At 43.4% G+C, this 14701-nt stretch overlaps 1 protein-coding gene across 6 annotated transcripts in view; it reads left to right on the forward strand.

Moving 5' to 3' along the window:
- Positions 1-1302: 1302 nt before the first annotated feature.
- lrp8 (low density lipoprotein receptor-related protein 8, apolipoprotein e receptor) overlaps positions 1303-14701 on the forward strand; it is a 107835-nt gene continuing 94436 nt past the window's right edge. For all 6 annotated transcript variants that reach the window (XM_036516379.1, XM_036516387.1, XM_036516392.1 and 3 more), the window contains exons 1-2: positions 1303-1448; positions 2317-2436. In XM_036516379.1, coding sequence (XP_036372272.1) covers positions 1382-1448; positions 2317-2436 — 187 coding nt within the window. In that variant the 5' untranslated portion in view covers positions 1303-1381. The remainder of the gene's footprint in view (positions 1449-2316; positions 2437-14701) is intronic.

Consider the following 14701-nt stretch of genomic DNA (forward strand, 5'->3'; position numbering starts at 1 on the left):
TGTACAGTTTACATTGTGGATGGTTCCTCCCTGATTCTGCAACATCCTTCGATTCAGTGATGTTTTAATCCTGCTCAGCTGCACAACAGATTGGGGCAGTTGGCCAGGTATTGACAAGACATCTTTCCTCTTTGGGTCTCAAGCTTGGCAACAGCACTTCTAGAGGTCCTCTCTGAAAGGAGGCTAAGGTGAACACCTTCCTGTCCTCTCTGATGTCACCCCTATTCGAGGACAGGCCACAATGAAGTAAAAGGGAAAAAAAAGTCAGACAGGCTAAAATGATGCTTATGTGACAGTCCAGAGCTTTTTTCAGGTCAGATTACGAATGCAACAAGGTAAGAATTAACATCTCAATGAGCTGGGAAATGAGTTACTTTTGTTGATCTACATTCTTTTAGAAAATATACTAAAACAGTACACAAAACAGTTATGCTTTTTGTAGAGAGAGACACATTATCAAAGGCACACTACACTAACATTGTTGTTATCACTTAGTTCAATTTTGTATTCATGATTTTACTGTAAAAGTAAATCTGTACATATGGCTTGGTTTTAGTATTCTTGTAGCTGATTTACTTCAGGGGAGAGTCCATTGGGGATGGTAGACTTAAAGAATTACGCTTTCTGCTCCAATTCATGTGAGGCCCCAAGCTGATCATATGCAGGCCTCTCAGTCCTATTACAAGTTATGTTTGCAATGTGTTAAAGGAAATCGTGGTCAAAAATGCAGTGGCATATATTCATCTTCCCTTTGATACATGCACTGGGTATTTTAATTTTAATCAGCCAATATTCTATATATTTGCCTGTCATATGCATGTTTGAACAGCAATATATAGACCTCACCATATAATCTTTTGCATTTTAAACCATTTTTTGGAAATTGAGTTAGTGAATCATCCAAAATCAAATCGGCAAAATCAAAAACACGTTTCAATATGTATGCATATTGAATTTATGCAATAAATTTCTGCGCTTACATTTCAATTTGAGGTCTTTATCAATTGCAGATCAACCCGTTTCAAGGTCTGCCAACGCGTCCTCGATCTCAGAATAAGAAGTTGGTTCTACTTTCACCTGGGGTTTAATGTTTTTCGCAATAAATTTCTTCTTTCCACCGTATCTTAAATAAAATTATTTACAGTCCACTAGTCCGAAAATACAGGTCACTAACGCCGGCCGCGTGTGATGTATATATTTTTTGCTACATTACTGCAGGCATAATCCCGCCCATAAACGTCATCGTCACAGATTCAAATTGCTCGTGAGGCAGGAGAGGGTACAGTGAGTGAGGTAGCACGGTAGCGTTGCTAAAGGAAGGGAAACGTAGGGTGGCTTTGTTTGTTATTTTTTGCATGAACACAATTCACCTCTTTAAGAGATGTGGACAGAAATAGGGAAGCTAATGTTGTTACATTTGTTACTAATGGAGCTACATTCTTCAAAAGGTGCGTAGCATTTCCGTTTGAACTTGGAAAAAAATGGTCATTTCGCTGTATGAATGGGGTTGCTGCGGAGCCGGAGCGCTGATGCACACTTTCATTGTAACAGTGGCTGATGCTGTGATCGCCTGTTTAAAACTACAAATTATGTTGTAACCAGCGCATTACACGTTTGTAAAGTTGGTCTTTCGTATATCTCGTGCAATTGAGCTATCACTGAGATATTGATTTCGTGTCCGTGTCCATGTGGAAGGATGACAGTTTCTCTGAAGAGGGAAGCATTCACCTTCGCTTAATTGTTAGCTATGCAGACTACGTATACACAGGGGGCAGTGTCTTAGCCGTTTCATTTTCATTACAATATATGAGCAAATTGATAACCTAGCTAACGTTGCATGTAAACGGATTCGCTAATGCTTATAGTCTAGCGTTCTTCAGTTTCAGCACTTCATTGTGCCAAACACATCGAAACAGACATTATTCAACGTAACGATTTCTGAAGAAGTGGAAACGTCAAGTTAATAATTATCACACAATTACAGCTTCATTTTGTCTGTTTTTACATTCTGTCATACTGTCCTACGGGTTCACTAGTGGGGTCTTCCGATTGCCAAGTGGACCACTACTGATTACGTACATAATCCGTCCTAACCAGCTACTTACTTATACAGGTTGATTCAAATGAGTAAATGTGGCCAAAGTAACCCTATACCCTAGTATGTCATAATTAAATGATAAATAGCCCTACTTGCGCAATATTTCGAGGAAGTATTTGGCTTTGTATTGATATGTTGGGAAGTGAATCGTAACACGTGACATTCTTACTGTGAACGGCAGTAAAGTCGCGTTCTTAAAATTATTTTTGTTAACACAGGGACAAAAACGGATTGTGAAAATGGTCAATTTCAATGCAAAAACGAACGATGTATACCATCCATCTGGAGGTGTGACGACGATGACGATTGCTCCGACAACAGCGATGAAGAAAACTGTCGTAAGTAAAAACTTAACACCTCTTAATTAAAACGTTAATTGAAGTTGCGATATCTTTATCTAAAGGGTGGGAGCCCTTCCTCTGTACATGTCTATACAATGTATACAATGTATGTTTATGCGCAAACCAGACAAAGGCTGCGTTGCAGAGTTTGTGGTCCTGTAACCGCAGAGGAAAACCAGGCGTTTTTGTAGATGTTCACTACAGGTGCTTATGTCGGAAGTGATGCATCTTGTGCGGGGTGTCCCAGTCACAGTGTTATACAGACATTTAAGTTGTCAGACGGGTCTGTCCGGCTGACGATGCAAACTGTCTTCACATCCTAGTCATTGCTAGGGGACCGGTGCGGCGGAGATAATCACACGCATGCACAGCCCAGCACACACACACACGAGATTTTAAACAACTTTAAAACACGTAAAACAGAACTGCGTAGATAGATACTAATCACGTTGTTATCTTGTTGTATAGCGTCATAATTGTTTGTTCTGGTTCATTACCAATGTCAAGTTGGGCGCGCCTCAAACTTGATTGAGAAGTGCTTTGCATGGTGAAGAAATGCGAAGAATCAGCCAAGAACAATTATCATTTTAGCATTTGTAATGGAGCTTATTAAAAGAGTGGCTGTTGTAATAGTAAACACACTAATGTCAAGGAGAAACAGCGTTTCAGAAGAGCCTGCAAAAAGCCAATTTATGAAACTTGATATGGCATAGTTAGCTGGATGGTAGCTTTTCAAGTCTGTGACAACAGCAAACCTGTATTATTTGCATTTACTGGGTTGCGTTTAATCTTGGTTATTGTTCTTGGAACATCACAAATCAGAAATTTAGCTGTAAGCATGCTGTAAGAATCCTTTCAGGCTCACGTTCAGATATGCCTGTTGGCAATGTGAAACTGTCACAGGATTTGAACATTTAATGTGGTCAGCACAATCATAAAGCCTGGAGAAGGAAACATGTCCACTTTGCGATGGGGCTGGAAGCTCAGATAGCTCCAGATAGTCTCACATCCTGCTGGCTGTGTAGGGTATATTGTTGTATGTACCACAGTGGTTCCAGTTTTGCTGCTGAATGTTGGGTTGTATGTTTTGGGCTGAGCCCTTAAAGTGTGTTCTGGCCCTGGGCTTCTGTGTCAAACAAGTATGGACCGCTAATTTTATCCTGAGAATGGGGATCATCTGACAGATTAACAATAAATACACGCCTATGATTGATGGACAGAGTATTGCTCACTGGCATTGTGCAACCTTATGGATGTTAATATTGGCTGAAAGAGCACTCCCACACTTTAGTGTTTTGCGTTGTTGTCTCGGGTCAAAACGAAGCCCTGTAAGAAAATTATGCCAACAAATCTGTTGGGTTAGCAAGAAGCCCGTGTGGCTGTTCCACAGTTGGGAGTCTTGTCACACACTGCCTCTGTGCTGGGCCTCTCTCTGAGGAGATTACCCAAACCTCATCCACAAAATGAATTAGAATAATTCCTAGAAGATTGTCTTTTGTCCTCTCCTCCCAGCGACATTCACCAGAGCAGCAGGGGGATTCTTCTCTGGTTGCCCATAGAGACCGCTATGCTAACATCACTCCCCCTCCCCAACACACACGCACACAAAATAATGCACGGAGATTGTCTTTGGAGATCGAGTAGGGGCTTTTACTGAGAACTGGACGGAAGAGCGCTGAAACTGCAGCTGCAAGGAGTGCGAAGCTCACTCTCAGAGGAGAGTCTCGGGAAGTCTGCTGTCCTACTCCTGTCAGTGAAACCAGCAGAACATATTTTAAGGCTCCAAATAGAAAGCAGGTCACTTTTTCTCAATATTTCATGTGTTGAGGCATCATAACCTTGTTCACACATTTTTATTACGTTGGTGTTCCAGATTTCGACACAGGGCCTAAAAGAAACATGTAAACTGTTGTTTTTGTAAACCCTCAGGCACGGAATCTGCTCTTCTGTAATGATGTAGGACAGGTTGCCTTTCGGTATTAAGACAGTCATTGTTGTGCTTTTTTTGATATCTGTAACATCTGTGAGTTTTGTATGATTTTATGTTGTGCTTTATTATTTGGATGGGTGCTTTCCCATATGTGTGATATGGAAAGAAAGACCTGTTTTATCCTGCAGTCTTGCTGACATGTCTGAAGAACACAAAAAGCTTTGAGACTGGCTGTGTTTAAGAGTCCAAGTCCATTGTAGTCAGAGATGAGGCCCTTTGGTGAGGGGGCATCACAACAGATTTCACGCATCTGTGTCTCTGAAACTAGTGAGGGAGATATTCACACAGCGGTGTGACTAGAGGCAGCTAGAGAGGGGTCTCAATTCAATACACAAACACACACACATACGCTCAGATCACAGGGTGAAAATATATGCAGCCCTCAAGCATTACTGACCCTGGATCGGTTTCAGATTTTTTATACATAATGGTTGGGGCTGAGCTAGATGATCCTGGAACAGTGCTAAGGGGCAGAATTTACCCGGAGCAGCACAGAGAGAGCTGCCTCCTGTCTGCAGTTCTGCAGTCTGCAGGCTATTCTGGGACAGAGTTCTGGAACTGGCAAAGAGACAGTCGTGTTTGTCAAAATTCTACCAATGAGTCCATTCACCTTTCCCAGGTTAGAACACTTCAACATTAGTACCGCAAGTACCACAACAGTATGATATTATTAACAGCAGCAGGCAGTGCAGTAAATATTTAATTACACCTACAGATAAGGTCAAACCTGACATGTCATCCGAGTTTATATGCTCACACGCATACACATGTAAAATATAATTTATTTGCAGTGCAGAGTTGTGCTGTCCGTGTACTTATCATACTCCGGCTCTGACTTAGCTTGGAGCTAGCTCTGCATGCGAGCCTGGGACCCGCGGGAGAGGAGGACAGGACACGCAGCCAAGGAGAGGCGCCGGCGCTGCTGTGCCGCCACATGCGTTCCCCTGCGGTGCCCTGCCCGCCTCCCCTCCACCGCCGTGCCCTACATGAGAAGTGCAGCGTCACTCTCTCCTCAGCCGTTGCACAGACGAAGTTATGCAAAGCAAATCTGCTTCTGTTCCTCTAATAAAGATGATTACCAGACTTGAGCACAAAGCAGTGTTTTTTTTTTTTTTTTTTTCCTTTGGAGTGCAGTGGAAGCTGCGTTGTGGGTACCCCGACCCCCCCCCCCCACCAGCCCCCCCAGCCCCCCCTCCAACGGTGCTGTAAAGTACATGCTGCCACATGCTGCGAAGCATGGCGCTTGCTGGGAGTAGCTGCCGCACGATAAGATGTCACTCACGGTGTGAGACGGAGAACAAGGCGTCTCCCCGTGTTTTGCAAATCAGCACATGAGCCCAGGGTATAGTTTCCTTTCCCACTTGCTCACTCCTGTGTACGCTGTAGCTCTGGCCATCGCAGGGTGGTGGGTTGTTGTGACACGAGATAAGGAAACGGGACGCTGTAAGTTGTGACTGAAAGTGCCAAGCTCTTGGTAGTTGCCACAAGGCACAGAATTAGAGGAGAAGAAACTAACTGACTGAGTGGCTTACAGGAAGCCCTGCTGTTGACGTGCTCCTTTTTGATTTACCTTGAGTCGCGCAGGAGACATGGCAGACTGGTGTACATCTGAGATGGGTAGAGCTTTTAGCCTGGTGCTTTCTCCCACACAGAGCCAGTGTGGCCCTGTGAATGCATTTTCTCACGACAGTAGTCTTGTTCTTGCTGTTATGGGGTTGTTTGTTGTCTTACACACACTCGGGAATATAGCTGAGCTTAACCTGTAAATGAGCCGGGGAAGGAGGGGGGGGCTGTGTTTTCCTGTGCGTCGATGGAACCTGTGTTTAAAGTCCTATAGAATGTCTTCAGCAGCTACTCGCTATCGGTGCGGCATGTCAGAGAAGAAAACGATAGGATTTTTCTCAGTGAACGCTGCTTGGCTGGAAGGCCTTTGTTAATTAAAGCCCATCTTTGTTGCCAGCCCAAAGCGTTTTTTGTGAAATATTTCATGTGGGGTCCAGGGGCAGATTGTGTTAATATGGCGGGGCTGGAACTGGAGCTGTTAGATTGAGCGTATCTTGTATTTATAGACTGTTTCTTGTGACCAAGTGTGCTGTGCAGACCCACAGCGATGTTCATCTGCATAATAATCAAATTAGTGTGCAGGTGAGAACGCATGGTTGAAGAGGCATGCTTGCTTTGTTGTGTCTGTAGTAGGGATGGAAATAGCAGTTAGAAATATGTGCCAATAACAGTTACTATACAATTAATGCCCAAAATTACAGCTAAAAATTGAATGGTAATGATTGTCTGGTTAATCTTTACTAATAATTGCTGAGTCCTCTGTAACAAAATTTGATATTGAACTTGCTTGCTAGCTTGCAAAAATAGCAGAGAGAAAGGAGAAACTACTGCATTATCTTAAGTGTATCCGGTGGTGCTAATGGGTGCTTGGGCTGTGTTGGTTTCTTACTTTGCTACTTTTGTCCTTCTGTGTCTAAAAACATAAAATGTGGAATCATTTAAGTGTTAATTTGTTCACCTGTTAATCTTGCATTAATGGCTAACCAAATATCCAGATTTTGGTGAGCATCCCGAGTTTACACAGACCCAGCAGGCCGTGCCAGCAGAGGTGCCGAAAGTCATTAATCTCTCAGCTCTTCCGGGACTACAAAAATTAATCTGTGACTGTAGCGCGCATTTCTCTCTGCGAGCTGCAGTTGTTCTGAGAGTTGGGTCCAGCAATCGTGAACGCATTCATCAACTGGATGGTTTCGTACCTCTCCTGCTCTGGTGCCTGAAACTAGCCCTGCCTCTAGAAGATCACATGACCCGATGGCCGCCCAACCAGCTATTGATTTGCATTCTCTCACAGTGATTTATCGCGTTTTGGATTTATGGGTTAGGATTTTTCATGGCTTTTTATGATCTGTGTGTGTGATAATGAGAACGCTTCCTGCAATAAAAAACCCAGGTCTTTCTGGAAATGGCAGAGGAGAGCTGAACAAAGACAAAGCCTCCAGCATTGCAGACTGATGTCAGAGGCTGTTGAGCTGTTATTAAGCACAGGCTTTTGTTTTCTGTTGGCTGGTTTCTTCATTTTAATGGCTGGAAATATGCATTGGAATCGGCTATGGGCTGTTGGTTCATTTGCAGGCGGCTCGGAGAGGAGCAGTCCTGCCGGTGCTTTTAGCTGTCAGTAATGAGGTGAACCTTTCTGTGGATATCTGTGTCAGAAAAGTACAATCCTCTCAAATAACATGGCTTACAGCAGTGGAACCAACGGGCAGATTTTGCTTTCTGTTTTACCATTTGATCTATACTACGCCTGGCAGGGTATCAGCACTTAATCCTTCCTCAGATTAGAAAATATCTTAATGTGACTCAAGTTTATTTACATTCCTGTAATCCCTTTTTTTCCGAACCAGTTGTCACCTTGTATTCAGAGATGGGACACGTGCAGTGTTCCAATAGGAATATTCATGAATAAAACATGTATTTAATACCTATCTGCACTGCAAGAGTGGTTCTCTTTGTAGAATGTGAAGTTTTAAAAACACTATTAATCCTGATTCAGTTTGCAGCAGAGACACAGAGGGAACTTTTTTCATTTCTTGTCAGTCTAGAAAACTGCAAACAGTGTTTGCATGTCTTTGAATACTTCAGCATTGCGTGTGTGGTTTTCTCAACTCTAAAGCTAGAAGCAATCTCTCCAAACCCCAGAATGGCAGCAGAAAATAAATTTGGCTAGCATCTAATTGGTATTAGAGGTGAGACAAGTCTCCAAGCTACAGCCCTAGGGTACAGACTATTTTGGAGGCAAAAGTGGATTTTCGAATGCTATCCTTGCCAAAGGAAAGAAATGTGTGAAGCATTTGATATCGGTGCAGTCGAAAGATCTCACATGACCACTAAAGCTTCCCTCAGCATTACAATTAAGTACATGGAGCCCTCCTCCTTCTAAGAAAACAACAAAAAATCAGTGACACGAGCCTCATTGAATGGCTTTCTGTCTCAGCTATGGATGGAAGCTATTTATTTGTGTTGGATAATAATAAAAGTGTCAATCTTGGATGTTGGCATAAGCATGCCGTAAGTGTAGCTCTCGGTAAGGAGATTTGCATTTCCACCCTTGGTTCTGAGGGCGTTGAGCTTCATGTTCCCTTTGATGTGTCGCACGCCTATCCCGGGTATCAGAAACATGTGGCTGCTGACCTGATATGAGGAGCCCAATACGCAGCTTTCATTTTACCCTTCTGTTCCGCCTCTTTAGCTGCTCTTCACTGCGAGTGCTGACAGCGCTTCTCTGGGAAGGTGGACCTGAATATGATGATTGTACAGCACAGTGCGGGTCATTTTCTGATTTTTATGAAATATGAACTCAGTCCAATTCTTGAAGCAAGAACAGCATGGGGAATGCATTTATTTTAAAGGACAAAGACTTTATTAGGCTCTAAGTTGTCTTTGGGATGACATGCTTGTCATAGACACCCCTCTGCCCATATGTTTGCACACTGTTCCAGGATCACCAAGGCCTCTGTAGGCTCTCTCTCCCTCTCGCCCTTACCCACTCCCTCCTTTTTCTTTCACTTCCTTCATATTGTCCTTTAGGTCTGTTTGCAGTATGCACCATGAAGGCGCTTTATTTGTCTCCCTTCTGCAGGCATGGGGGACCCCCTCCACATATAAGAGCCCCTTTATATTCATGTCTGTGCGAACACCTCTCCTGTCTGCAAACACTCTGACACTTTCTCAATGGTCCTCTTTGCCACCTGATTAGTAAAAGACCCACATTCCAGAATGCTGCCTTCAAAGAGATTTAAAGAGTTGCGTGGGGGAGGAGGGGGATGGTTGAATCATCTTGATTTGCAGGCACACATGTGTGTGTATTTGTGTACCAGTGTATGTGACTGTTTTTGTGTCTGATGGCTGCCATATTTTTCCTCTGTTGTTGTTGGTGTTTTTGTTGTGTCTCAGTCTTGAGAGGGCACTTAGAGCACAGTGATAAGTATTTATTGAAGCAATTTTATAGGGCTATTTTTATAACCCTCTCACCCTTTTTGGAGGCACTCCGAGGTCTGGTTAGCCAGGTGCCAAAAGCACTTACAAACATCAGAATGTGTGCAGTGATAAACAATGGTATAAATTTGGATCTGCTGCCATTGTAGAGCATCTGATATTGATTTTCTGGACTCTGCTTCTCGTGTAACTCAATGATAAATGCAAAATGAGCTAGCTGTTTCTTTAAGCGTCACCGTAGTTTTAACTCAGTTGGGAGCCACCCACATTGTGTGTTCGCAGATGACAATGCCATTACACCAGATGAACTGGCCCGGTTGAGAAATTCTGGACGTGGGCGTAACCACAGAAACCCACACACAAAGCAGAAGCACCGAGCATCATTAAGCATCCTTTTGACTGCTGATACGAGCCAGCGTCTGCTCGTACCCCCTCCCTTCGCCATGGAGCGGAGTGGCTTTCGGGACCCCTGCCAGAGAGATGGGGAAATAACTCACAGCCTTGCATGATGCAGCTCCCCCACCCCCTCTCTCCCCCTCTCTTTCTCCAAGCTGTTCTTCCTTTCGCGGCTGGTGCTGTGGCAGTGTGGAACCGGCACAGGGCTGGAACTGTCACTGTCAAGCCTCAGCATGGGCATATTTTTCAAACTGAATTATATGAAGCATTATTAGCACAGATATCCAGGCTGAATGTAGGTGGAGGGGAAGGTTATGCTTTTGACAACATGGCCTGCGTGGAAGCCGGAGTGATTTACATGAGACACTGTGCATGGGCTCTGTGGAAGTCCTCATTAAGTTTTTACGGTCTCCCCATGCTGACTGATTAGGACAGTTTAACACCCTCTGATTGCGTTTGAGTGGGAGATGCTCTGCTCATAAATATACAGTATGTACAGTGTGGCTTTCCCCCATACAGCCGTGAATTTGTGCTGTAATTTGGTGTGGAGATCATGCCTCGCTTGGCTTTACCCCCCTGCCCTGTCTACAGGCAGCTGTCTGGTATGGTCATTAGTGACTCTCCAGTTCAAATTCTGTAATTATCTCAGATTAGTCTGTGACACCAGGAGCTAGAGGTGCATTCTGGTGGAGAGTTTTTTTAAAGGGGCAGGTCCCCACAGAAAGGCATCATTTACAATCAGCTTGAAGTTCCCGCTTTATAGTCAAAGTTCAAATGATGCCTCTCTTTCTCAAAGATCCTTTCATTTCCTTGAGTGAAATGGAAATAAGGGTATGAGTGACACAGTTTAATGGAGAGAGCTGTTTTGTTCTCTCCCTCCTATTCTTCAGCGTGTTTCTGCCAAACCTTATGATATGATAATCAAAAAGACTCCTTTCTAGGAAATGTATTGGAATTGGCTGTGTTCACCGCCAGCGAGGAGTAGAAACCGATGCACAGCAGTTGTCCTGTGGACTAAAAGAAGATGATGTTTTGGTGGAGTTGGCATGTAGACCAAGTCACGTCTGCTCCCTTGCTGCACCTTGTATCACGACATCACTGGAACAGCACCACCCTTTGTCTCTTCCCGAAATGGCGTGATACCACACACACAGCGTAGCATGTTATTGCTGACTAACCTGGGCTCTACAGAGGTTGGTAAAATCAGCCAGGGGCCTTTCTTCTCTGACAGATTCATACAGTACGCTCCGTCACTCAGACCACTGGAGGCCAATGCACCACATCACAAACCACAGGCTGACTTACCAATAAATAACTGCTGGTTAGTGCATTGATCCAATGCCACCTGCTGAATTTTTGTCATCTTTTTTTTAACAGTATATTAATTGCTTTCCATCACAGCTGTAAATAATGATTACACACACATTCAGTTAATACATTTCAGATGTTAAAGATTACCTGACAGATATTTAACTGTAAAGGTTGATTTCACTGTGTCAAACACCATCTTGTTAATTAAGACATAATTCACACCTTCTTACCTTTATTAGATAGCAGTAGTTAACTTTATCAACAACATGACATTGCAAATGTTGCAGCACTGCAGGTTCACAAGAATAATTACAATAAGGAAGCAAAAGTATGGAAGTAAATTAGTTTGTTCATTACTGTTTTTATTTACCTTTGACGATGTTAATAAACAGTTATTTATTAACATTCCTTCGTGCCATCACATCATGAAATGTATCATGAAATCAAAGTGTTCCAAAGATTCTAAAGAAGGCTCTGATGCAGTCTAAATCGAAATGCATCTGAGTGCATGCCTCACAATGCAGTCACATACTGTGCAAAGTCTGTCAGTAAATGGAAAGTGCTAACTTGGTATCATTCTATTTGCCATGGTCATTTTTTTTCCCCTGGATGTGGACTTTGGTAATGAGAGAAGGATCCCGTGTAATTAAAACTCCTAGCAATTACTGTGATTAATTATTTTAGTTTCATCTTCATCTGGAGCTTATAAATATTAAATATTGCAAGTTATCATTCTGTCAAAGGTTCTGAAGTCTAATTTCCGATTAGCTGCTTTGTCAGGTATCATAGCTGTTTTACAGTTATGAATTTTAACAAGGACCAGGCTTCTTATAAAGTTATTTTTCAATCTGTGGACATGCTGCCATTTGTTTTTAATCTCCAAACTTCAATGAATCCTAAATATTTTATGTAGATTTATGTAAAACATGAAAAAGAAAGCTTTCGTTAATTTGAATTCTGCATGTTTTGTGCTTGCAGTTATTTTAATCAAATGTCTTTCACACCTTCTTGAATATAAAATAGAATACTACATAATCTAAAAGCCCTCTGAAGTGAAAGTATGAGAAAGTAAACCCAGAGAATGCAATGGTGAATCTGGTGTTCCCACAACAAAGTCTCAGGTCCTTCATCCAGCGGAGAATATGGATCTTTTGGAACTTTTAGCCGTAGAAGGGATCATTAATTTAAGAAAAGTAGCCTAATGACCCATTTTGAAAGAGGCCTCTTGTTCTGCACAGAGAAAGATAAATGTGGGTTTATTGAGCAGATTGATTTGCTTTTAGTTTTCAGGGCATTATTATCCCTCCTAGAAGAACAGGAAAGCAACTGACAGCATGCAATGGAGGCAAAGTAAGGGAAAAAACAAAAGCCCGGCTGGCCTTTACCCAGTACGAAGGCAGTCTCATTGGCAAACCATAAAGTTTGTCACTTGAATTGAGTTTAGGAACTGCAGTATGATCGGGGAGGAAATATGGTGCTCAATCACAAGATGCAGACTCAGGCAGAGACAAATGCATTTCCTGTATACGTTAGACCATCTTCTTGTACCCCTCAGGTTTAGAGGCTATAGATAGTGCTGGTATGGTGGAAATGAATACCTCAGGTTTTTCTGCAGAGGTTTCTCTCCATGGGGACTGCAGGATATCAAGAGGGAACTTGGCTAATTGAATTTAATTAATGTTTGGGTTTGTAAACCACTTATTAAATTACTCCGAACAGTGACTGCGGGGGAAGCTGGTGCACGTTGCCTCTGCAATCTGTACATACAGAGCTTCACTAATTAGATCGATCCTTTATTTCCATGTCTCTCAGATGGTGAACTCCAAGGGTGGGCACAGGGGCTGCATAGAGGGATTGGAGTGTTTGTTGAAATCTGCCAGCTGTCTTTTTGTTTTGTTTTGCACATCAAACATTGCACATCGATCCATGAGGTAGTGATGCTGGTCCGAGATCAATGAAATGTATATTGAACGCTTTTGAAAAGAGCCGCTGTCATTACTTCTCTGAACAGGTCTGCAGGATTGTCAGACAGTGGCAGACAGCGCATTGTTTGTTAGGATTACATCACTACAGCTGCTCAATGTCACCCAGAAATGTTTCGTCTCCTGGATGTACTGTATCTACTGTTTATTGTAAGCCTGGAGTTCCACCACAATGTGCAAACCGTTAACTTTAACTCAACATGACAAAGAACCATTAGAGTAAGTGAACAAGATGGGGTTGGATATATTATGGAGATCTTTGTTACTAGTAACACTGAACTGCACTAATGTGAAGATGAGGCATTGTGATGGTGACTCACAGCCAGTTCAAAGGAATCAAGATTAGATGTTTGGCTGTGTTTTAGTCAGCAGAGAGGTAGGGTTCATGGTGCTCCAGACTCTTTCCTTCAGCTTTTTGGTCTGTGGATGTGAGCAAGGTCATCTATGACCTAACCCCCTGTTTCCCAGTTGGCTGCGGAGTGATGTGTTTGATGTGTTGATCACACGTTGGACAGCTTGATGTGAGAGGTTATGTCTTCTGCTTTCTGACCGTACTCAGACGTGATGAAACTGGGGGAGTAGCGTTTCATGTGTCCAGCGGAGAGCTCATCTGCCAGCCCGTATATTACTCCTCTCAGAGAACGCATGAAGCCTGTCTGAACTGGAAATCAAGCTGATGGCAGAAGCTTGGAGATCTAGCTTTCACCCGTGTCAGCGAATATTGGAATATCATGACATAGTAGGCAATCAAGGAATCTGAGTTGCCGGTAATACAACGGAATACATGTGCATTAATGTCAGCCCTCAGAATGAAAATGAAAGCGCCTCCCCTGAGATCTGAGCCCGCAAGCCTGTGGTCGCTAATCCGCAGCTCACTACACCACACCGGCATTAAAATAGTCGTTGATCATAAACGCATTCAATCTCTGGCAGGAGACGTGGGAGAGAGAGACAGGGAGAGAGACTGTAGCACATCGATATCGTAGCCCTGCACAGTGCTGTTCCATTATTTTTAGAAAGCTGTGTCCTCTGTAACCCCTGGTCTGGGGGTCTGCAGAGCTCTCTCTTTAATGAATCCCCTTGGCCTGGGTTAATTACTGGCCAGGGCCTGCCTTTCCTATACAGCCACCTCAGACCACAGAGCCTGTTAGCAGGGGAGCCACAGGTGTAGTCCCCTTCCTGGCTAGGCTTCACCTACACAAAAGGTCTACAGCAGTGGACCTACGGGAGCAGCGATTGTAAAACCCACCCTTTGGTGGACTTCATAACCTCTTTAAGGAAATCATAGAGAGGGTATGTGTGTCTGTGTGTTTGAGAAAGACAAAGAGAAAGACAGAGGCAGAGTCATTGCTGACCAGCGGGAGGTAGCTGTCTGTCTCGTCTGGAACAGGGATTACTGCAGTGTATTGATTTTGGGGTATAGCGCGATGTCACGGTGCCGCAGGAGGTGCTCAAAGAAGTCGTTTATGTTAACGGGCAGGGTAAGCACACGCAGCCTGGCGCATATGAGACTGTAAAAATGGCAGGTCCTTCAGGGCTGCTTTGCCCCATCCTCGTCGTGAACTCAGCCACAGTCACCAAGAAA

This window comes from Megalops cyprinoides, chromosome 2, assembly GCF_013368585.1.
Source record: "Megalops cyprinoides isolate fMegCyp1 chromosome 2, fMegCyp1.pri, whole genome shotgun sequence".
Lineage (NCBI taxonomy): Eukaryota > Metazoa > Chordata > Actinopteri > Elopiformes > Megalopidae > Megalops > Megalops cyprinoides.